Here is a 25,245-nt window from a genome sequence, read left to right as displayed (position 1 = left end):
CTTAGGTTTTTCTGAATGACACTATCAATACCTTCAATGTAAGATTTTCTTTTTGGGATAGATTTCAAGTAGGCCTCAAATACCAGAAACTAGTTATTTTGAGAATGGCAAATTTGGGAATGCTTTTTCAACCCAGAACAAAAAGTCTGCTTTTACAGTCACTACAAATAACTTGACCAGCTAAAACAGTACAGATTTGGTTGAATAGAGATGTGAATAAATGAATATGTGGAGAGAATCTCTAAATCGCACATCCTCATACCTATGCTTCTGATATACAACTGTTTTCAATTATCAGCATTTCTTATGATAAAACATGGCTGTACAGCGATGCTATCAATCATTTGCTGTGCACTATAAAGAGGCAATTAGTATACAGTTTGATCAAAGCGCATAGGCCCACTTACCGCGACAAGGATGCCTCTTGTTAAAGTGGGAACCTACTCTAACCATGGCGCAGAGCCGTGCGGCGACCGACACGCCTCCACACCGCTCCAGCAGGCAATGGGATCCAGCAGCCGCACAGCGGCCCCACTGTACAGTGAGGCCACATGGGCCCCGGGTCCCATCACTCCACCAGCACGGCACAGAAGCAGAGACGGCCGCCGTCCAGCGCCGCATGTGAACTGGTGCAAATGGCTCACCTGTTCACAGCCTCTCAGGAACTCCAACTGAGATGTGGTAGGAATATATAAACCCTTTGCAGACTTCTGCTAATTAAAAAGCACCTGAGCCACATGGGGAGGAGTGCTGATTCAGGGGAGGGGGGAAAAGAAGTTTATAGCATAAATTGTATGAATATGTGGAGAGAATCTCTAAATCGCACATCCTCATACCTATGCTTCTGATATACAACTGTTTTCAATTATCAGCATTTCTTATGATAAAACATGGCTGTACAGCGATGCTATCAATCATTTGCTGTGCACTATATCATTTGCTGTGCACTATATCAGAAGCATAGGTATGAGGATGTGCGATTTAGAGATTCTCTCCACATATCCATGAATAGAGATGTGAGACCTGTTTTTTTTTGCGCTGTGTGACAGGTATAGGTTTAATCACAGAATCACACTTCTATCAGTACGCTAGCGTGTGTGTTAGGTTTTTCTGAATTACACTATCAATACCTTCATTGTAAGATTTTCTTTTTGGGATAGATTTCAAGTAGGCCTCAAATACCAGAAACTAGTTATTTTGAGAATGGCAAATTTGGGAATGCTTTTTCAACCCAGAACAAAAAGTGTGCTTTTACGGTCACTACAAATAACTTGACCAGCTAAAACAGTGCAGATTTGGTTGAATAGAGATGTGAGACCTGTTTTTTTTTGCGCTGTGTGACAGGTATAGGTTTAAATCACAGAATCACACTTCTATCAGCACGCTAGCGTGTGTCTTAGGTTTTTCTGAATGACACTATCAATACCTTCAATGTAAGATTTTCTTTTTGGGATAGATTTCAAGTAGGCCTCAAATACCAGAAACTAGTTATTTTGAGAATGGCAAATTTGGGAATGCTTTTTCAACCCAGAAAAAAAAGTGTGCTTTTACGGTCAATACAAATAACTTGACCAGCTAAAACAGTACAGATTTGGTTGAATAGAAATGTCAGGTCTATTTTTTAGGCGCTGGGTGACAGGCTCAACTTGCCCCTGATGTAGTATATTGCCAAAAAATAATCAGACTGTTGATGGTTAAATGCACTTGGGTGACACAGGCTCAGCCTGCACCAGATGTAGTATATGGCCAAAAAATAATCAGACTGTTGATGGTTAAATGCACTTGGGTGACACAGGCTCAGCCTGCAGCTGATGTAGGATATAGCACAAAATAACCACACTATCGATGGTTAAATACACTTGGGTGACACAGGCTCAGCCTGCAGCTGATGTAGTATATGGCCAAAAAATAATCAGACTGTTGATGGTTAAATGCACTTGGGTGACACAGGCTCAGCCTGCAGCTGATGTAGTATATGGCCAAAAAATAACCAGACTGTTGATGGTTAAATGCACTTCGGTGACACAGGCTCAGCCTGCAGCTGATGTAGGATATAGCACAAAATAACCACACTATCGATGGTTAAATACACTTGGTGATAGCTCGTGCTGGCGCACCACAACTCACAAAATGGCCGCCGATCACCCCAGAAAAAAAGTGATCTAAAAACGCTCTGGGCAGCCTCAAAAAAGTGAGCAAGTCAATAATAGCACATCAATGATCCACAGCTGCAGATCGATCACAGAATGAAGTCTTTTGGAGGAGTTAATCTGCCTAATATCGCCCTAACGTCGCAGCTGCAACCTCTCCCTATACTGATCATAGCAGAGTGACGTGCAGCGCTACGTGACCCAAGCTTATATAGAGGCTGGGTCACATGCTGCACTGGCCAATCACAGCCAGGCCAATAGTAGGCAAGGCTGTGATGGCCTCTTGGGGCAAGTAGTATGACGCTTGTTGATTGGCTGCTTTGCAGCCTTTCAAAAAGCGCCAAGAAAGCGCCGAACACCGAACCCGAACCCGGACTTTTACGAAAATGTTCGGGTTCGGATCCGTGTCACGGACACACCAAAATTCGGTACGAACCCGAACTAAACAGTTCGGGTTCGCTCATCCCTAGGTATAATCCATTCAGACCTGAATCACATTTATTGACGGACTTCATTCCCCTCTAGTCAGTAACATTAGTCAGTAGTTTTTTAAAGATTTAAGTTCACTTTGGGTTGCCTGGTGATCTGGAGAAATGGTTGAGTTGTCTTGTGTAGGGGTAACCTTTAAAGTGACACTCCAGTAAAAAAAAAAAAAAGCACATTAACTGGTGAACGAATAGAACAGTAAAGCCTCAGTCACATGTCAGTGTTCTCCATGGAGAGCACACGTCCCCATTCATGTTAATGCGTGTATTCAGACATCTGTGTTTTAGCACGGTCCGTGGGTCTGTGTTTTTACCACGGATACAAGCTCTATTTTGTCCATGTTCACGGATCCATCATGCCCATTATAGTCTATGGGTCCTTTAAAACCACAGATGCAACACTGATGCCATCCGTGTTTCACATATCATTAGGAAGAGATGCTTTGAAAATTATTTTTCAGCTGTGCAGTTTCAGTGAAACACAGATGACACACGGACAGCAAAAAAATGGATACACGGACATCTTCACGGAGGCATCATTGACCACCTTTTTACGGATTTAAGCACTGTGTGAATTAGGCTTTACCTGGTGTCCGCCTTTTTATATTTTCAGTTGCTGATCTGCTGATTCCAGGCTCCTCTTCTGTCAACCAAGATGACCTCACCATTTCTCAGACTACATGATGCATACTGTGCATTTAGTAGTCCAAGACACTTTTTACTTGTCCAGCCCTGCCCAATTTAAAGGCACTGGAAAGTGTCTTGAACTACTAAATGCACAGTATGCATCAGGTAGTCTGAGAAGCGGTATGGCCATCTTGGATGACAGAAGACGAGCTTGTGAATTGGCAGATCTAGATGAAAGGGAGGACCCCAGGTAAGTGTTCTGGGGCCATTTATTAACCTGAAATTCGCCTATATTTGGCGTATTTCAGGCTCAATCCTCGTCTTTTCCCTGCTCACGCCAGGTCTAAAAAAGTAGGTATGGCATGAGCGGGCAAGGGGACGGGCCCCCAGGCCCTTCTCATTTATCATTTTCTCATTCATTTGATTTAGGCCTCTTTCACACTACCGTTATTTTTTTCCGTTTTGCGTGCCGTTTTTTGCGATCCGTATGCGGTCCGTATATGGAACCATTCATTTCAATGGTTCCGCAAAAAAAACGGAATGTACTCCGTTTCCGTATTTCCGTTCCATTGAAAGATAGAACATGTCCTATTATTGCCCACAAATAACGTTTCGTGGCTCCATTCAAGTTAATGGGTCCACAAAAAAAAACAGAACACATACGGAAATGCATCCGTATGTCTTCCGTATCTGTTCCGTTTTTGCGGAACATCTATTGAAAATTTTATGCCCAGCCCAATTTTTTCTATGTAATTACTGTATACTGTATATGCCGAACGGAAAAACGGAACAGAAAAACGGAACGGAAACAAAAAAACGGAACAACGGATCCGTGAAAAACGGACCGCAAAACACTGAAATAGCCATACGGTAGTGTGAAAGAGGCCTTAGGTGTAGAAAATGGTCTAAATGTAAGCCAGCAAGGAAGCTCTTACATTTAGAAGCCGACGCCTTTACATAACTTCAGAGATCCACCGCCAAAGCAGGGGCTTTATTAAGACTTAATAAATGACCCCCTCTGTTCGTTCCCCATTTAATGTGATCTTTTTTTTCTTGAACTTGAAGGTTGCTTTGACGTAATTTTCCAGTAAGATTTTTCTTTTAAGAATATAAACCAGAAGGGGTAAAAAGAATCATTACTCACCTCCACCAATCCTCTTTCCCTGCCTTTCGCTGCTTCCTTAACTTCCTTGATCTGTCTTGACACAACAGAAATCCCTGCCTTTGCCAGTCCAGGAAGAGGCAGAATACTGTTACAGTAAGGGGGACCATGTTGGGACGGTAGCAGAAGGGGATCGGTGGAGGTGAATAATGATTATTTTTTATCTTTAACTTTCTGACCTGAATGCCTAAAACCTTCTCCTTGGAAAACCTATTTAATACTAAGAAATATCTTGTTTTTCAAAACTTAACGGTCTGACTTATTTTATAGTGAATTTGAAAAAACAAGCATTCAAGTAACTGTCCCAGACACCATCACACAATTCAATGCCAGATCCTTCTGTGTGGGAGACAGTGGTTTTGGTCTATCCCCACAAGTTTCTTTGACTGTCTTCAAACCATTCTTCGTAGAACTTACTCTGCCATATTCCATCATCCAAGGAGAGACACTTATTCTCAAAGCTTCTGTCTTCAATTATCTCAAGCAGTGTTTGAAGGTGAGTTTTAAAATGATGCCTGCCGACCGAATCTTTTTGGACAATTTTTACACTTGATTTGACATACACAAATGAATGATAAAATAACAAAAAAACATAATTTCTGCTTTGTCAAAGTTGACATCTAGCATATTTTAAAAATGGCACAGGAACCTTCCCGCCTTTTTTTTATTCAAACTAACATTTTGAAAGAAAAAAAATATAGAAATTCCTGTTTGTTGCTGTAAGTCTGAGATGTGCAACACCATGTGAAAATAAAAGCTCAGTCTGGATAGAGTTCATACACACCGTTTATGTGTTAGTCAACATGCACATATCTTCACAAAAGCATCGAAACTTACTTCCTCTTTAACTTGATTTCTTAGGGTATGTTCACACAGCAGAAATACATGCAATAAATATTCAACACGTATTTGCAGTGGAATTTGTAGCAGAAATCTGAGGATGACCATTGGATTCCTGCAGTAAATTTGAAGGTTTCATGCAGTGGATTCCACATGGATTCCATTCAGTGGGGTTGACTAGGTGCCATGGCTTCTATGTGGAATATGCCTGAACTATAAGTTTTTTTTGCCATGATGTGGATGTCAATTCCATGCACGGAAAATTATGCATTGTGTAAACTAAATTGTGTAACTACCAAATTGTCAATTTGTGGATTTCATGTGTAATTTGGCATGAAAATATACATGAAAATACTCAGTGTAAGCGTAAGATATTATTGGTGGATCATAGAATGTTGGGGCCATTGTGCCCTGTGGGGTATCCTTTTGTGAAGGCTCATACAATTGTTGAAATTAGCTTGATCAAAAGCAGTATCCCAATAGCCAATGCTGTTTTGGCTTTGCCCGATTTCCTGCTGCTCTCTAATTCCTGCTGCTGTCTCAATACAATTGACTGCTCAGCCACTGGTTGAGATGGGTCACCACTGCAGCCAGTAATTGGTAAAAGGTCATTTTCAGACAATTCATATGTGTTGAGATGGGAGCATGAAGTAGAGAGCAGCAGGAACCCAGGCAGTGTCGAAATGGCATTATTGGTAAGTATTGATTCTTTAACAGTATCTGACATTTTTGTAAATATTTTATTCTATCTTTACATGGGACAACACTGGAAATCTTACACTTGGATACAATGTAAAGTAGTCAGTGTATAGCTTGTATAACAGTATAAATTTGGTGTGCCCTCAAAATAACTCTCTAAATAGCTTAGCCAAAAAAGTCTAAACCGTTGTCAACAAAAGCGAGTACACCCCTAAGTGAAAATGGCCACATTGTGCCCAATTTGCAATTTTCCCACCCCAGTGTCATGTGACTTGTTAGTGTTACAAGGTTTCAGGTGTCAATGGGGAGCATTTGTGAGGTGTCTCACACTATCTCATACTGATTACATGGCTCCTCATGGCAAAGAACCGTCTAAAGATCTGAAAAAAAGAATTGTTGCTCTACATAAAGATGGCTGAGGCTATAAAAAGATTGCCGACACCCTGACACTGAGCTGCAGCACGGTGTCCAAGACCATACAGTGTTTTAACAATACAGGTTCCACTCAGAACGAGAGCAACGGAGCGGGGCGCAGCATAGCGTAGTGCAACTTGACTTAGGGGGAAGGTGAAGGCAGATAAAGGGTTAAGGTCTATGTTGGGTTAGGGGTTGGGTTAGGAATTTCGCGGGCATTATATATGCCTGGGGGAGGAGTCACCTCTCACCGGCGTGCAGGGATTTGTCACGGTTAGTCGCATTATGGCTTCTGTGGAAGATTTAGTTTTGGCTGTGAGGGCTGCTGCTGAGCGGCATGGGCAAGACTGGCTGCAGGATTGTTTAAGGGTGGCTTTATCGGGTCCGGCCGGGCCCCCTGCGGCACCTGCAGCCAGGCTCAGGGCCAGGAGATCAGTGCCTCCGGAGCGCCTGAGCCCTGAGGCTACTCCCCGGGTGCGGCGGCGTTTAAGGAGCCCAGTCAGGGACCCTCCGCTGCTGCTGGCTGGGGCTGAGGCTGCTACCCCTTGCCGGCGCAGCGGGAGGAATCCTGCGCAGCGCCGGGCACCAGCGGGAGAGGGACGTGCTGTGCTGCGTCCCTCGTCCTCGGCGCGACAGAGGGGGAGAAGTTCCAGAGCGGTGTCCCCCTCTCCAGTGCCTTCTGGAGGGGAGCGAGCCGGCGGTCGGATCTTACCTGCTCAGCATCCGGGTAGGGTCCGATCTGGGAGAGCGGCGGAGCGTGCGGCCTCATCGGCGGTTGGTGAGGGCCTGTCCGGGAGCGCAGCTGCAGTGAGGGATCTAGGAACGCCGCGACCTGCATCCTCTGGCCGGCGGCAGTCTGCGTCTGCACAGCTGAGGAGCTCGAGGAGAGGAACAGCGACACCGGTGGCCGGAGGCGGTACTGCAGGTCAAGACATTTCCCAAGTGCTGGCTGTGGATTCTGGGTTCGAGTCCCCCATGGTGCAGCAGAGGTGCGTGACGGCGGCTGCCAGTTTTCCTTCCGGCGAGCCTGGAATGGCAGACTTATTTCCTGTTGGTAGAGGTGCGCTGGGCAGGCGGCCATCAGGAGGTGGGCCGGGCGGCTGTGAGGACGGTGACTTGCGGCCAGGCCAGGTGGACGCTGGCCGTGGCTCCCAGGATTATGGTGCCTTTGAGGAGGGTGAAGTGAGTTTGGACGAAGGTGATGCGGACGGCGGCCTTGACGTTCCGGCGGGTGCCGGTCCTTCCTCAGCATCGGCGCGGATCGTGGACAGGAGGATCTACAGGACGGTCGGCGGCTGCTGGGGGGACGTCCCAGGGACAGCCAGGTGAGCGAACTTCGTGTCAACAACGGACCCTTTGCGGGTCGGGGGGTGATTCGGGGGGGCTGTCGGGGTCTGAGGGTTTAGTGCGGGATTTTATGTCAGGGATGCTATCACTGATGGCGCGCTTGGGATCGGGTGCTGACACGTCCCCGACGGCGGTGTGGTCACCTGCGCCGGTGGTGGGAGGGGGTGTGTGTGCTAGGGCGGAGGCCGTTGAGAGCACGCCGGCTGTCACGGCGGGTGCTGTGGTGGGGGAGACGGCGGTGTGTGGGGGTAGCAGAGGCCGGGCGTGCGATGATGTCAGAATGGCGGATTCGGCAAAAGGGGAAGTGTATGTTTGTTTTGAAGGGCCTTTGGGGGCGCATTTGAAGGTTGAGGTCAGGGAAAGAATCTGGCAAGGGGAGTATGTTGAGATATTCTCGTTGCTGCCGTTGGAGAAGTTTAATTTAGAGAGGGGTAAGCCGGATGAAAGCAAAAAGGAGGAGGAGGAGAAGCGGCGGTATAGGCTGATTCCACGGACGTTTTTGAACTGGCTTCAGGCTTTTGCGATCTTCGCGAGTGTGGTGGGGGAGAAGGCGCCGGAGAATTGTTCGGCGTTATTTTGTTACATGGATGCAATTGGGGAGGCTTATAGGACGTATGGCGGGGTGGCCTGGCTCCGCTATGACGAGCAGTTTAGGCAGAGAAAGGCGGTGCGATCGAGTATCAGGTGGGACCATAAAGATATTGGTCTGTGGATGCGGCTTATGTCGGCTCCGAAAGGTGTTGGCCAGCCCTTTCGGTCCGGCGCCGGGGGTTCCTCGGCGTCAGAGGTCTCTAGTGGGAATAGGAAGGGGTGTTGTTGGCAATACAACGAGGGTTTCTGTAGGTACCTTGCCGATTGCAAGTTCAAGCACGAGTGTTCAGGTTGCGGGGGGTCCCACAGTCTGTCTCGGTGTTTTAAGCGCGGGAGGGGCAGAGGGTTTGAAGCTGCGCAAAAGGGGGGCGACTCCCGTGATGGTGGCAGAGATGGAGCCGTGGCTAAAGATATACCCAAATAGGGAGGCTGCGGAGGTGTTGTTGAGGGGTTTTAGGGACGGTTTTGTAATCCCGTGTGCTTCAGTTCAGGTTGAGGTTGCGGCTCGCAATTTGTCTTCTGCCTTGCGGCGACCGGAGGTGGTTGCGGAGAAGATTGGTAAGGAAGTGGCTGCGGGGAGGATTGCTGGCCCGTTTTCTGAATGTCCTTTGCGGGATTTGTGGGTGTCCCCTCTCGGGTTGGTCCCTAAGAAGGAGCCGGGCAAGTTCAGGCTTATTCATCACCTGTCGTTTCCCGCGGGGGGTTCAGTCAATGATGGTATTAGCGAGGAGTTATGTTCAGTGTCATATACCTCTTTTGATGAGGCGGTCCGGTGGGTACGTCGCTTTGGTCAAGGGGCTTTGTTGGCAAAAACGGATATTGAGGCTGCTTTTCGTTTGTTGCCCATTCATCCGGATAGTTTTCATTTGCTGGGTTTTAAGTGGGAGGGACAGTTTTATGTTGATTGTTGCTTGCCGATGGGTTGCGCTATTTCATGTTCGTTGTTTGAGACGTTTAGCTCCTTTTTGGAGTGGGTAGTTAAGCAGGAAGCGGGTTGGAATTCGGTGCTGCATTACCTTGATGATTTTTTATTTTTGGGACCGGCAGGGTCAAGGGTTTGCTCGATGTTGTTGCGGACGATGGAGCGGGTGGCGGCCAAGTTTGGCGTGCCGTTAGCGCCTGAAAAAACTGAAGGGCCGGCTACGACGGTCAAGTTTTTGGGGATTGTGATCGATAGTGTGGCGATGGAATGTCGCTTGCCTGAGGATAAGGTGGCGGACTTGTTGTGTGAGGTGGTTTTTCTGAGAAGGGCTAGGAAGGTACAGTTGCGGCGGGTGCAGTCTGTACTAGGTAAGTTGAACTTCGCTTGTAGAATCCTACCAATGGGTCGTGTTTTTTGTAGACGCTTGGCCATGGCTACGGCGGGTGTCTCGGTGCCTTTTCATTTCTTGCGTTTGTCAGCTGACGTGAGGGCGGATTTAGTGGTTTGGGAGCGTTTTTTGGGCGAGTTCAATGGTCGGTCGGTGTGGATGGAGGCCCCTGTGTCTAATGCTGATTTGGAACTGTTTACAGATGCCTCAGGGTCATGTGGTTATGGAGCATTTTGCCAGGGGCAGTGGAGTGCGGGTCCTTGGCCTGAGGAGTGGAGAGCGGCAGGTTATTTGGGCAATTTAGCTTTGTTAGAATTGTTCCCAATTGTGTTGGCTACGGAATTGTGGGGGGACTTGCTCTTGAATAAACGAGTGCGATTTTGGTGCGATAATTTGAGCGTAGTGCAGGCAGTTAATAGGCAGTCTGCTAATTCCCCTCCAGTGTTGCGTTTGCTGCGTCATCTGGTCCTGCAGGGTTTGCGGCTGAATGCCTGTTTTGTTGCTGTACATGTTCCTGGTGTTGAAAATTCTATTGCTGACTCACTTTCTCGGTTTCAGTGGGATCGTTTTCGCAGGCTGGTGCCGGACGCGGATGCGGAGGGTCTGTCTTGTCCTCAGTGGCTCTGGAGCGTGGCCTTGGGGTCTCCTCAGATTTGATCGGGCGGTCTGTGAGTAGGGGTACGTGGTCGGCATATGCGTCTGTGTGGTCTCAGTGGGAGAGGTTAATGGAGCAAGTGGGTGGTTGTGGGGAGGTGGAGGATTTTCACTCCTTATTGTTGTATTATGTGGGGGTGTCATTCAGTTCAGGTGTGTCTTTTTCAGTAGCCTCTAAGCGGGTGGCGGCAGTGGCGTTTTGGTTGCGTTTGCGGGGTCAGCCGGATGTGTCTAAGAGTTTTTTGGTGCGCCAGGCTTTGAAAGGTTACCGGCGTAGTGTTACGAGGCGGGATTCTCGTCGTCCGGTTTCGTTTGCTGTGTTGCAGAAATTGTGGGAACAGGCGGGGGTGGTGTGTTCGTCTGTTTTTGAAGTGAGTTTGTTTAGAGCTGCTTTTTCTTTGGCCTTTTTTGGTGCTTTTCGGGTCTCGGAGTTGGTGTCTAGAAGTCGGTTGGTAGGGGGCGGTTTGTTACGCGAAGACATTTCCTTTTGCGAGTATGGGCTGTGTTGCGTGTTGCGCAGGTCTAAGACTGACCAGGAGGGCAAAGGGGTGAGGATCGTGTTGCGTGCATTGAGGGGGTCGGTTTTGTGTCCGTTGAAGTATGTGGAGGAGTTTTTGCGGGTTCGGCTTGATGTGCCGGGATCTTTATTGATGCATTGGGATGGTTCGGCGTTGTCACGTTATCAATTTGTGGCTGTTTTTCGAAAATGTTTGTCAGCCGCAGGTTTCCCGGATCAGGAGTTTGCGTCTCATTCTTTCAGGATTGGCGCGGCGACTGAGGCGGCTAGGTGGGGTTTGGGCGAGGAGGCTATCAAGCGGATAGGGAGGTGGGAATCTGCGTGTTATCGTTCGTATATTCGTCTTCACATGTTGTAACTTGTGGTTGTGATTGTTGGCATTTGTCATGTTGTTTCCCAGTCAGCAAGTCTGAACGTCTTGTTTTTTAGGTGCTTCACCGTGTTTGGCGTGGATTCTTGGACACTCCTACGTTCATTGGGGAGCCATGCGAGCCGATGTGAGAAGGAACGGCAGGCAGTTGGGTTTTCTACCAGATGAGTTGCAAATTCGGTGGATTGGTTTGCGGGGGTTATTATGGGGACGGGTTCTTCAAGAATTCCATGCGTCAGTTGCTTTGGACAGGGCACCGGATATTTTGGTTTTACATGTGGGGGGCAATGACTTGGGGGTGCGTAGTTCTAGGGAAGTTATTCGGGATATAAAGTTGGATTTGTTACGGTTGTGGTGTGATTTTCCGGGGCTGTTGGTGGTGTGGTCGGAGGTGGTTGCTCGGAGGGTTTGGCGCTTGGCGCGGTCGGTTGTCCGGATTAATAAGGCTAGGGCGAAGCTGAATAAGGAAGTGGGCCGCTTTGTGCGGCGGCATGGCGGCATTGTGGTGCGTCACCGAGAATTGGAGGCGGCTTCGCCTCAGTTCCTTAGGGATGACGGGGTTCATCTCAATGATGTGGGTATCGACATGTGGGCCCTGGGGCTTCAGGAGGGATTGGAGACAGCTTTGAGGGTGTGGCAGGACGCCCATAGGTGAGGTTTCACCTAAGGTCGTTGGTGGCAGGATAACGGAGGGTCCTGGAAGGCAATTCAAGGCTTACTAGGTGCATGACAAGTTGGAGCGTGCATCGCATGAGGATCGGTAAGCTGGTGGTTGGGGCCCCTGTTTGGCAAAATGGGCCCACAGGGGTAGATGGAATTACAATTGGCGAATTCGTGCCCTTGGGTCGGTGACCGCGGCCAAGGGTAAGGTGGTATGAAAATGGAGGGAAGAGTGAGGAGAATGGCTTGCCTTGTTGCCTTCTAGGATCCTATTAGTCTTTCAAAGTTTGGAATGTTGTTATTTATTTTGATATGTTTTTGATATGTTTTCCTGTGTTTTATTATTCGGTGAATTATGTAAATGTTTAATAAATTGGGCCGAGTAGGCCTCTTTATCCAAGTAGGTATTCATGTGTATTATTGGGGAAGGGTAGTTAGTTGGGAAAGTTTTAGTGTATGACTGAAATTATCTTCCATCCTATTAAGTCACAGTAATCCTGAGAGCGCTGCACTGATTGCTACCCCATGCTGCGCGATGTTTCGGGGGTCACGCCCCCTTAATCAGGCGTGCCTGTGGGTTGTAACCATGCGCTTTAAATACAATCCATCATCATCATTTCACATTTACATATATTGATTAACACCTTCAGTTTTCACAGATGTACATAAAATATTTATGCTGCATTTAAAACCAGTTACTGAGATAAGTGTATTCCCTACAGCTCTACCTCTCCGATATGAAAAACTAGTTTTTTCTTGAAATAGATTGCCAGATTTTTTATCATGTTTTAATAATCCCCAATATTTATTTATAGCATTTTTTATGAGAGTCGCGTATCTATCATAAGTCCCTATATACATGCAGCGATTATCCTTGGCCTTTTTTTCTTTTCTGATTAATAGATCTTCTCGTGAAATTTTGTCTACTTCACTACTAATGTTTTTAATCAATCTCCCTGGGTAACCACCATGGGTAAATTTTTTAGATAATGTTTTTTTATGCTTGTCATACTCGTTTTCCGTTTTAGTGATGCGTTTTGTTCTAATAAATTGACCTTTTCGGATATTTTTGAATATGTGTGGAGCGTGATAGCTGGAATATAGTAATATATTATTTTGATCAGTTGGCTTGGTATATAGTGTAGTATTAAATCTCCCATTGCCTCCTTTCTTAGGCCTCTTGCACACGGTCGTTGCCCCGCCGTGGTCGTATTGCGGCCTGCATACTGCGGGTCCCCAATACACAGGGCACCTGTGGCAGGTGCAGCACTATGAAGTGCCTTTTGCGCTGTGGCATTAGAAGAATTTTGATATCTCTCTGACTTTTTAGTCTAACCAGACTGTCTATTACTCTGTAATTCCTCTAGCGCCGTTCTATGGAAACAGTAGGTTTAAAGAGCACACCAAATGCTTGAAATAACTTCTTTATTAACTTCAACTTTTCTTCATGTATAACACTGCCGCCTCCGCAGCAGGCAGTCCATGTACATAACACGTGTTGAAAAGATATCACAAAATGGCGGTATACATAAGATGGTGGTTCAACTGTTCAATCTTGTCATTCAACATAAAATGGTGGATATATTTCTCTCTTGAGTATCTGTACTCTCACTTTAAGTTATTTAAGCACTTTATGATCTCTCTGAGAGGTATATCTGAGGTCTAACTAATAGTTCTGCTTGCTCAACTTGGTTTTCAATTTTCAGTATGCAATTTCTTATGATCTGGTATGAGCAGTTCGCAGTTTGTATGCAATTTGTATGGAATCTGGTTTGTATGCTTGCAATTTGGTGGAACTGTAACTAAACACATATATAACTGGTTCAGTATACAGTTATAATCCCACAATACTAACAATATGAACATTATATAACTGTTCTAAATACCTATTTTAGCCTCTTGTTCCCATAAAACTGGACTCTGACTGGAACTGTGTGTCTGTTCAGCTCCTTTCTCTGGTGAGTAATGATTCCAGCAGCTCCTGCTGGGGGAATTCCCAGACAGGCTGTGTGTGAGGCTGGCTGTAATTGCTGAAAACTCTTGATGTGTGAGAAGCTGGCTGTGATTGGTCTAGGCTTCTGCCCAGCAACAACAGATTAACACTATACTTTCTGTTGTTTCTGCTGTGTCACTGAGCTTACCTTACAGTACAAAATGAATCTTAAAGGCATATTATCTTTTTCTGCTTCTGTGAACACAAAATATAACAGTTATGACATCCAAAACATGATGTCACAGTCAATAACTCTGCTTTTGTCTTTAACACATAAACATAAGAACTGTATTAAGGTTATTAGCAGGTTTAGCTGTATACACATATAAGCTATACTAGCAACCTAGGACAGGTCTTAGCTGGCCAGCTACAGCACCGGCCGTGTGCATTCCGAATCACGGATGTGGACCCATTCACTTGAATGTGTCCGCAAATCCAGAGATGCGGTGCGGAACGGAACAGAAGCACGTAACCCCACGGAAGCACTACTATCTTTTTGCGGAACGGACGGATCACGGACCCTATTCAAGTGAATGGGTCCGCGATCCACATGTGGCTGCCCCACGGTCGGTGCCTGTGCATTGCGGACCGCAGCACGGGCCCGGCCAGCACACGGTCGTGTGCAAGATGCCTTAATCTGTACATCTAGGAACTGTATAGTATTAGGTTGAAATTTTATAGTCTCATGGCAGGAATTGAGATAATCGATGAATTCCATCAGTGACTGTTGCTATAAATAAATATTGGGGATTATTAAAACAGGATAAAAAATCTGGCAATCTATTTAAAGAAAAACCTAGTTTTTCATATCGGAGAGGTAGAACTGTAGGGAATACACTTATCAGAGGTGACATCCGAACAAAAAAGAAAAACAAATAGATTTTTTTAGCTGCAAGAAAGAAAGCAATTCCATTTTAAAAGGAGATTCGATATATCACCCAGGACAGAGATATAAAATCCCAATGCGCCATTTTTCTACATGTATGACAAAAAATGTTGTTTGCGGCATTCGATGTCCATGTAGTTTATGGTACATCGGACAGACAAAAAGAGAAATGAAGGTACAATTAAACTTACATAAATCTAATATTAGACGATATATGGAAATGCAGGAGGTAAATGCAAGTGAAACAAAGGAAAACAAGTATAGCGAAACTACATTGTTGCAACACTGTTATGAAATGAAACATAAATGGCATGATTTTGATTTCACACTAGAGTTTTGGCTTTCCGTTTGTGAGATCCGTCAGGGGTTCTCACAAGCGGTCCAAAACGGATCAGTAATGCATTCTGAATGGAAAAGGATCCGCTCAGAATGCATCAGTTTGCCTCCGTTCAGTCACCATTCCGCTCTGGAGGCTGCCTGCAGCGTTTTGCTGTCCGCTTGACGAAACTGAGCCAAACGGATCCGTCCTGGCACACAATGTAAGTCAGTGGGGACGGATCCGTTTTCTCTGGCACAATAGAAAACGGATCCAGCTCCCATTGACTTTCAATGGAGTTCATCATGGATCCGTCTTGGCTATGTTACAGATAATACAAATGGATCCATTTATGATGGATGCATGCAGTTGTATTATTGTAATGGATACGTTTTTTGCAGATCCATGACGGATCCGCAAAAAAAACGCTAGTGTTAAAGTAGCCTTAAAATTGCTAGTGCTGGATTGCATTAACACCTTAAAGGGAACCTGTCATCAACTTTGTGCTGACCGTACTAAGGGCAGTATAAAGTAGTGACAGAAATGCTGATGTCAGCGGTGTGTCACTCATCAGCTAAAAGTAAATGGTTGCTGAGAACCAGGATCATAATCATTGCAGACTGGGCCTTGAAAAGAGTCAAATCTACCTGAGAAGAGTCCTGGTTATTCATGATCTCCTGCTGATGACTGACGTCTTCTACCTAGTTTTCTCCCTTTCTCTCTAGGAGAGAACTGCCAATCATCAGCAGATGGACGGGGGAGAGCAGGAGATTATAATAACCAGGACTCTTCTCAGGTAGATGTGACTCTTTTCAAGGCCTGGGCTGCAATGATTATGATGCTGGTTCTCAGCAACCACTTACTTTTAGCTGATGAGTGACACACCGCTGACATCAGCATTTCTGTCACTACTTTATACTGCCCTCAGTGAGGTCGGCGTAACGTTGATGACAGGTTCCCTTTAAGGACCTTGCAATTTTTCACCTTAAGGACCAGGTCATTTTTTTCCAAATCTGACATGTGTCACTTTATGTGGTAATAACTTTAAAACGCTTTTACTTATCCAGGCCATTCTGATAATGTTTTTTTGTCACATGTTGTACTTCATGATAGTGGTAAAATTGAGTCCAAAAATTTCATAATAGAAACCACCCAAAAATGACCCCATTTTAGAAACTACACCCCTCAAAACTGATTTTACAAACTTTGTTAACCCTTTAGGTGTTCCACAAGAATAAATGGAAATTATACTTTTTTGGCATTTTAATCAATTTTCTTCTGCTAACAAAGCAAGGGTTAACAGCCAAACAAAAGTCAATATTTATTACCCTGATTCTGTAGTTTTCCGAAACACCATATATATGGTCGTAAACTGCTGTACGGGCACACGGCAGGGCACAGAAGGAAAGAAACGCCATATGGTTTTTGGAAGGTAGATTTCACTGGGATAATTTTAAACTGCCATGTCACATTTGAAGACCCCCTGATGCACCCCTAGAGTAGAAACTCCAAAAAAGTGACCCCATTTTAGAAACTACACATCTCAAGGTATTCAAAACAGATTTTACAAAGTTTGTTAATAGTGATGGCCTTGCGGTTCGCCCGGCGGTCGGTTCGCAGCGTTCCGCCAAACATGCGAACATATGGCGATGTTTGCGCGCGCCATATTCTTTTGCATTGCGCCGAACTTTGACCCATGACACATCCATCAGGTGGGAGAGGACAGCCAATTGAGTCGTTGCAGCACATGGACAAACCCCCACCCTATAACAGAACCCGATCTGGCAGCCATTTTACATTCTGTATTTTGTCAGTGTAGGGAGAGGTTGCTGTGTGGAGCAGGGACAGATTGTTAGGGACACCAAACGCTAACTAATAGGGCCACAAAAGTCCTTTTAAGGACTGGTATAGGTGTGCTATTGATAGGTGTGATATACAGAGGGGTGTGATATACTTATAATATACTTTCCAACATAGAAAGTATATTATAGTGCATTTGTTTTGTGCAGCAGTTGTGTGCAGTTCTGCTGCGATACTGCAGCTATGTAGAGGGACAAACTCTATTGGAACAACTAATTGCAACTGGTGTGATATACCAGTTGCCGCCCAAAAAACTGATTGAGGCAGGGTGTGATATACCTATAATATACTTTTTATATAGTGCAATTGAATTGTGCAGAAGTTGTGTGCGGTTCTGCTGCCATACCGCAGCTATATAGAGGTTCAAACGGTATTGGAACAACTAATTGCAACTGGTGTGATATACCAGTTGCCCCCCAAAAAAAAATGATTGAGGCAGGGGTGTGATATACCTAGAATATACTTTCTATTAGGGATCGACCGATTATCGGTTTTACCGATATTATCAGCCGATATTCAGGATTTAGACAGTTATCGGTATCGGCATCTATTTTGCCGATATTCCGATAACGTATGGGGAACAAGGATCGCGCTTCTCTCAGCAGCACAGGGGAGAAAGAAGCAGTGTCTCCCTCCCCCCTGTGATGCTGCTGCCGCTGCCGCCAATGAGAGGAGAGAAGACAAGAGAAGGGGAGGGGCTGTGGCCACTGCGCCACCAATGATGTTAACTTACTCATTCATTCAAATTGAACAGGAGGCGGGAGCTGTCTGCAGAATCACATAGCCGGCTCCCGACCTCTATGAGCGGTAGCTGCGATCCGCGGTAATTAACCCCTCAGGTGCCTCTCCCCTCCTCCTCCGATCGGAGCCCCAGCAGTGTAAGCCTGGGGCTCCGATCAGTTACCATGACAGCCAGGACGCTACTGAAGCCCTGGCTGCCATAGTAAGCTCCATGCTGCTGTGAGCGCAAAGCACAGAGCAGCAGGGACAGTGTGAGGTCCAGAGTGAATAGGACAAGGGTTCTAGTCCCTAAGGGGGGTAAGGGGGGTGTTTTTAGTAAAAAAAAAATATATATATTAAGTAAGAATAAAAAAGAAAGATTTACATTAAAAAAAATACACATTAACAATAAAAATATTTATTTTCAGCAGATTTGTGTAGAAATTTATTTTTTTCAAAAATGAAATTTCACAGAATATTGGTATAAATTATCGGCTATCGGCCTGAAAGTTCACTAATTATCGGTATCGGCCCTAAAAAATCAATATCGGTCGATCCCTACTTTCTATATAGTGCATTTGAACTGTGCAGCAGTTGTGTGCGGTTCTGCTACGATACCGCAGCTATATAGAGGGACAAACGCTATTGGAAAAACTAATTGCAACGGGTGTGATATACCTGTTGCCCCCCCAAAAAACTGACTGAGTGGTGTGTTATACCTGCTTCTACAAAAGACTAATTGAGGCCTGCAATATACCTGCTTCCACAAATACTGCTCTTCTCTAGGGACTTAGGCAGGGCTGGGACAAGGCCATTTGGTGCCCAGGGCGAAGATGGCAAACTGCGCCCCCCCCCCCCCCCCCCCCCCCCCCCCCCGTTTTTAAGAAAGAATCAATGTTGTTTCAAAACAAGAATATACTTAAAGCAATAGAACAAAGGACTGTGGGACTTTGAAAGTCACAGACACTATAAAGTTCCCCCCCATCATCATGTGCCAGTATAAAGTCCCCCCCATCATCATGTGCCAGTTTTGTAATAAGCCCCCCCAATGTGCCAGTAACACTATTGTAAAAAAAAACAAAAAAAAAACACTTATACTTACCTAAGTGTCAGCGATGCGATGCAGCCTCTTCCTGTGTCCCACGCTGTAATGTAAGGCTCAGGCGGCACGATGACGTCATTGCGCCGGCCTCTGATAGGCTGCCGGCCTAGTGCCTGCAGCCAGGGGCGTACATAAAAATCACTGGGCCCCATAGCAGGAATCTAAATTGGGCCCCCATTCCCCTTTTATAGCCCCTCCCTTTGTTCCATGAACTATTCTTGCTGCTGCGTTTTATAATTTATGCCATCAGGGCCGGAATGGGATTACAAAACAGCCCTGGCACACAAAAGAGGTATACTAGATGCAGATGTATATTATATACAGCAGTGTACAGTTATGTGAGGTACGCGGTATAATAGATGCAGTGTGTACAGGTATATAGTATATTCCCTAGTGTTCTGATATGTGAGGTACAGGGTATAATAGATGCAGTGTGTACAGGTATATAGTATATACAGCAGTGTACTGATATGTGAGGTACGGGGTATAATATATGCAGTGTATACAGTATATACAGTAGTGTAATATGTGAGGTACGAGGTATAATAGATGCAGTGTGTACAGGTATATAGTATATTCCCTAGTGTTCTGATATGTGAGGTACAGGGTATAATAGATGCAGTGTGTACAGGTATATAGTATATACAGCAGTGTACTGATATGTGAGGTACGGGGTATAATATATGCAGTGTATACAGTATATACAGTAGTGTAATATGTGAGGTACGAGGTATAATAGATGCAGTGTGTACAGGTATATAGTAAATACAGCAGTGTATTGACACCTCGTACCTCACATATCAGTACACTGCTGTATATACTATATATCTGTACACACTGCATCTATTATACCTCGTACCTCACATATATAGTATATACAGAAGTGTACTGATATCTGTACACACAGCATCTATTATACCTCATACCTCACATATCAGTGCACTGCGGTATATACTATATATCTGTACATATTGCATGTATAATACTGTGTAATATATGCAGTGTGTGTGCATGTATGTGTGTGTATATATATATATATATATATATACAGAGCAGTGTATTGATGTGACACATAGAAGGTATAATACTGTAGATGCAGTGTTTATAGAAATATGTGGTCAGTTATGCATTATAGTCACTGTGAGGTACATGAGGTAGTGGTAACTGTCTGAAGTAGTATACATGAGTGAGCAATGAGTAAAAACAGGGCATGGAGGGGGGGGGGGGGGTAAATGATGAAAAGTGGAGGACCTCCTCTTACCTCTCCATTCCAGTCTGTATGGATCAATACAGAGCTGCTTGTGAACTTTTAATACTTGCTGTTAGGGGTTGAAGGACCTGTGATGATGTCATCACAGGTCCTGGCAGATGTACCTTTGAAACCTAGGAACTACACCATTTTTGGTGCAGTTCCTTTGCTAGATTCTGCAGGACCTGTGATGTTGAAGATGATGTCATCACAGGTCCTGGCAGATGCACTGTTCTAACCTGGGAACTACACTTTACACTGTGCAGTTCCCTTACAGGACCTGTGATGACATCATCAAAGGTCCTTTAGCTTTAGAAAGGTAAACAGGAGTAATTAGGGGGCGGGGCCTCTCCTCCACTTCGGTGCCTGCCTGCAGCCTATCAGAGGAAAGGGAAGGGACACGCCTCTCCCTTCCCTGCACCTCCGCTGGCACAGACAGTTTACAATGGAGATGAGCGCAATGGAAGCGCTCATCTCCCTGTGCCCGGCGGCGGCTGCTCACTTGGGGGGGGGGGGTCATTTTAGTTGGGGGGGCACATGGGGGGGCACAGCATGATGTAGGGGGGGCCGTGGCTGGCACTTCACCTGCGCCCCCCTCCTGTCCGCAAATGGTAGCGCCCAGGGCACCCGCTCCTTCGGGCCCCTGCCTTGTACCGGCCCTGGACTTAGGCACAGGGTCATTTTGAAAATGACAGGCAGAGGAAGAGGCAGGCCATTCCGCAGGGATGGTAGGGGTCAGGCAGGTGCACCAGGCCGGAGCCTAAGTGGGAAGTTGGAGAAGGCGCGTGTGATTACTTCAAAGGACGCACCAGAGTTGGTTGAGTGGCTCACTCACCCTTCTGCTTCTGCACCCTCCTCATCCTCTGTATCTGCACCCTCCTCACTCTTAGCTGTGTGCACCCCCAAATCCACCACCACCATAGCCCCTCCACACGAGTCAGAGGAATTATTTTTCCATCCATTCCCAGACCTTACCGATGCACAGCCATTCTTGACATCGTATGAGGAAGAAGAGGTAGCAACGGCCGCCACCCAGCTGTCTGAGGACAGTACCCAGATCAGCCCAAGGAGGGAGGTCCCCGCTGTTACTGCCTACTCAGAGATCTCAAATGTCAGTGGTGGTGAAGGTGAGGATGATGACATGTCAATGGACGTCACATGGGTGCCCACAAGAGAGGAAGAGGAGGGGAGTTCAGAGGGAGAGACGGAGCAGTAGAGAGGGAGGAGAAGGAGGAGAAGCAGGCACAGCTTGCAGGGCACAGGAGGCAAAAAGCAGACTGCAAATGTATCTGGAGCTAGCCATTTACCATGCACGGTCACTTCTGGCACTCCCAGGACGCTGGCACATGACTCCGCAGTTTGGGCTTTTTTTTAACGTGTCAGCTGCTGACAGTACTGCTGCCATCTGCAGCCTGTGCTGTCAACGCATAATTTGCGGTAAGCCCAACACTCACCTAGGAACGACCGCCTTAAGAAGGCACCTGGCCTTCCATCACCGAGCCCAGTGGGAGCAACGCCGTCAGAACCCACAAAGCCACACTCCCGGCGCTCCGCGTCCTGCCTCTTCCCCTTCTCCTCTCTCCTCCGATTTGTCCTCCACTCCACCTTCCACCATGTCATCGTCGCGTTCATCTGGCACAAGGCAGGCTTCAGTGGCCCAAATGTTTGAGCGTAAAAAGATGATGATGCCGGGGCCTGTACTCCAGTGGCCTAAAGTAACATTTTTCTCAAGTGAACGCCAAATATACCTCCAGCCACATCAGCCACAGTTCTTTTCTGTCCGGTGAATGCCATATTTTTGGGACCTGTACTCCAGTGGCCTATGGTAACATTTTTATCCAGTGAACGCCAAATGTATCTCCAGCCACATCAGCCAAAGTTCTTCTCTGTCCGGTGAATGCCAAATTTTTGGGGCCTGTATTCCCGTGGCCTAAAATAACATTTCTCTAGGCTCCAGAAGGGCACATTTTTGAGAGTTTCCCTTTAAGACGCATAAAAATGGCCCCTGATTAAAATATTTTTGTAGGAATTATTGAAAATAATCCCCCTCTGGTATGTCACTGTCCATGTTGTGGGACAGTTTGTGTACTTTTATTAAGTGTTTGCTGGCTGCAAATATGACCTGAAGGTTTTTCAGGTTCGCCTGCCATTAACCACCTCAGCTCCCCTAGCTTAAACACCCTTAATGACCAGGCCACTTTTTACACTTCTGACCTACACTACTTTCACCGTTTATTGCTCGGTCATGCAACTTACCACCCAAATGAATTTTACCTCCTTTTCTTCTCACTAATAGAGCTTTCATTTGGTGGTATTTCATTGCTGCTGACATTTTTACTTTTTTTGTTATTAATCGAAATGTAACGATTTTTTTGCAAAAAAATGACATTTTTCACTTTCAGTTGTAAAATTTTGCAAAAAAAACGACATCCATATATAAATTTTTCTCTAAATTTATTGTTCTACATGTCTTTGATAAAAAAAAAATGTTTGGGTAAAAAAAAAAATGGTTTGGGTAAAAGTTCTAGCGTTTTCAAACTATGGTACAAAAATGTGAATTTCCGCTTTTTGAAGCAGCTCTGACTTTCTGAGCACCTGTCATGTTTCCTGAGGTTCTACAATGGCCAGAGAGTAGAAACACCCCACAAATGACCCCATTTCGGAAAGTAGACACCCTAAGGTATTCGCTGATGGGCATAGTGAGTTCATAGAACTTTTTATTTTTTGTCACAAGTTAGCGGAAAATGATGATTTATTTTTTATTTTTATTTTTTCTTACAAAGTCTCATATTCCACTAACTTGTGACAAAAAATAAAAACTTCCATTAACTCACTTTGCCCATCACGAAATACCTTGGGGTGTCTTCTTTCCGAAATGAGGTCACTTGTGGGGTAGTTATACTGCCCTGGCATTCTAGGGGCCCTAATGTGTGGCAAGTAGTTTGAAATCAAAATGTGTAAAAAATGGCCGGTGAAATCCGAAAGGTGCTCTTTGGAATGTAAGACCCTTTGCCCACCTAGGCTGCAAAAAAGTGTCACACATGTGGTGTTGCCGTACTCAGGAGAAGTTGGGCAATGTTTTTTGGGGTGTCATTTTACATATACCCATGCTGGGTGAGATAAATATCTCGGTCAAATGCCAACTTTGTATAAAAAAATGGGAAAAGTTGTCTTTTGCCAAGATATTTCTCTCACCCAGCATGGGTATATGTAAAAAGACACCCCAAAACACATTGCCCAACTTCTCCTGAGTACGGGGATACCAGATGTGTGACACTTTTTTGCAGCCTAGGTGGGCAAAGGGGTCCACATTCCAAAGAGCACCTTTCGGATTTCACCAGCCATTTTTTACAGATTTTGATTTCAAACAACTTCTCACGCATTCGGCCCCTAAAATGCCAGGGCAGTATAACTAACTACCCCACAAGTGACCCCATTTTGGAAAGAAGACACCCCAAGGTATTTCGTGATGGGCATAGTGAGTTCATGGAAGTTTTTATTTTTTGTCACAAGTTAGTGGAATATGAGACTTTGTAAGAAAAAAAAATAAAAAGAAAAAATCATAATTTTCCGCTAACTTGTGACAAAAAATAAAAAATTCTAGGAACTCGCCATGCCCCTCACGGAATACCTTGGGCTGTCTTCTTTCCAAAATGGGGTCACTTTAGGGGCCCTAATGTGTGGTAAGTAGGTAAATGACCTGTGAAATCCGAAAGGTGCTCTTTGGAATGTGGGCCCCTTTGCCCACCTAGGCTGCAAAAAAGTGTCACACATGTGGTATCGCTGTATTCAGGAGAAGTTGGGCAATGTGTTTTAGGGTGTTTTTTTACATATACTCATGCTGGGTGAAAGAAATATCTCGGCAAAAGACAACTTTTCCCATTTTTTATACAAAGTTGGCATTTGACCAAGATATTTATCTCACCCAGCAAGGGTATATGTAAAATGACACCCCAAAACACATTGCCCAACTTCTCCTGATTACGGCGATACCAGATGTGTGACACTTTTTTGCAGCCTAGATGCGCAAAGGGGCCCACATTCCTTTTATGAGGGCATTTTTAGACATTTGGATACCAGACTTCTTCTCACGCTTTAGGGCCCCTAAAATGCCAGGGCAGTATAAATACCCCACATGTGACCCAATTTTGGAAAGAAGACACCTCAAGGTATTCAATGAGGGGCATGGCGAGTTCATAGAAATTTTTTTTTTTGCGGAAATTATTATTATTATTTTTTCTCACAAAGTCTCCCTTTCCGCTAACTTGGGACAAAAATTTCAATCTTTCATGGACTCAATATGCCCCTCAGCGAATACCTTGGGGTGTCTTCTTTCCGAAATGGGGTCACATGTGGGGTATTTATACTGCCCTGGCATTCTAGGGGCCCTAAAGCATGAGAAGAAGTCTGGAATATAAATGTCTAAAAAATTTTACGCATTTGGATTCCGCGAGGGGTATAGGGAGTTCATGTGAGATTTTATTTTTTGACACAAGTTAGTGGAATATGAGACTTTGTAAGAAAAAAAAAATTAATTTCCGCTAACTTGGGCCAAAAAAATGTCTGAATGGAGCCTTACAGGGGGGTGATCAATGACAGGGGGGTGATCAATGACAGGGGGGTGATCAGGGAGTCTATATGGGGTGATCACCCCCCTGTCATTGATCACCCCCCTATAAGGCTCCATTCAGATGTCCGTATGTGTTTTGCGGATCCGATCCATGTATCCGTGGATCCGTAAAAAACATATGGACATCTGAATGCAGCCTTACAGGGGGGTGATCAATGACAGGTGGGTGATCAGGGAGTCTATATGGGGTGATCACCCCCCTGTCATTGATCACCCCCCTATAAGGCTCCATTCAGATGTCCGTATGTGTTTTGCGGATCCGATCCATGTATCCGTAGATCCGTAAAAAACATACGGACATCTGAATGCAGCCTTACAGGGGGGTGATCAATGACAGGGGGGTGATCAATGACAAGGGGGTGATCAGGGAGTCTATATGGGGTGATCACCCCCTGTCATTGATCACTCCCCTGTAAGGCTCCATTCAGATGTCCGTAGGTGTTTTGCGGATCCGATCCATGTATCAGTGGATCCGTAAAAATCATACGGACGTCTGAATGGAGCCTTACAAGGGGGTGATCAATGACAGGGGGGTGATCAGGGAGTCTATATGGGGTGATCACCCCCCTGTAAGGCTCCATTCAGACGTCTGTATGTGTTTTGCGGATCCGATCCATGTATCAGTGGATCCGTAAAAATCATACGGACGTCTGAATGGAGCCT

The 25,245-nt window shown here is 45.5% G+C and overlaps 1 protein-coding gene across 1 annotated transcript in view; it reads left to right on the top strand.

Moving 5' to 3' along the window:
* Window positions 1-25,245, top strand: part of LOC121005467 (alpha-2-macroglobulin-like protein 1) — a 288,965-nt gene that overhangs the window by 143,453 nt on the left and 120,267 nt on the right. Inside the window, exon 19 of the mRNA XM_040438235.1 lies at window positions 4,695-4,920. Coding sequence (XP_040294169.1) covers window positions 4,695-4,920 — 226 coding nt within the window. The remainder of the gene's footprint in view (window positions 1-4,694; window positions 4,921-25,245) is intronic.

Source organism: Bufo bufo, chromosome 6 (genome assembly GCF_905171765.1).
Source record: "Bufo bufo chromosome 6, aBufBuf1.1, whole genome shotgun sequence".
NCBI classification, from domain to species: Eukaryota; Metazoa; Chordata; class Amphibia; order Anura; family Bufonidae; genus Bufo; species Bufo bufo.
The sequence above is the reverse complement of the archived record's forward strand: the minus strand, read 5'-3'. Positions and strand labels throughout refer to the sequence as shown.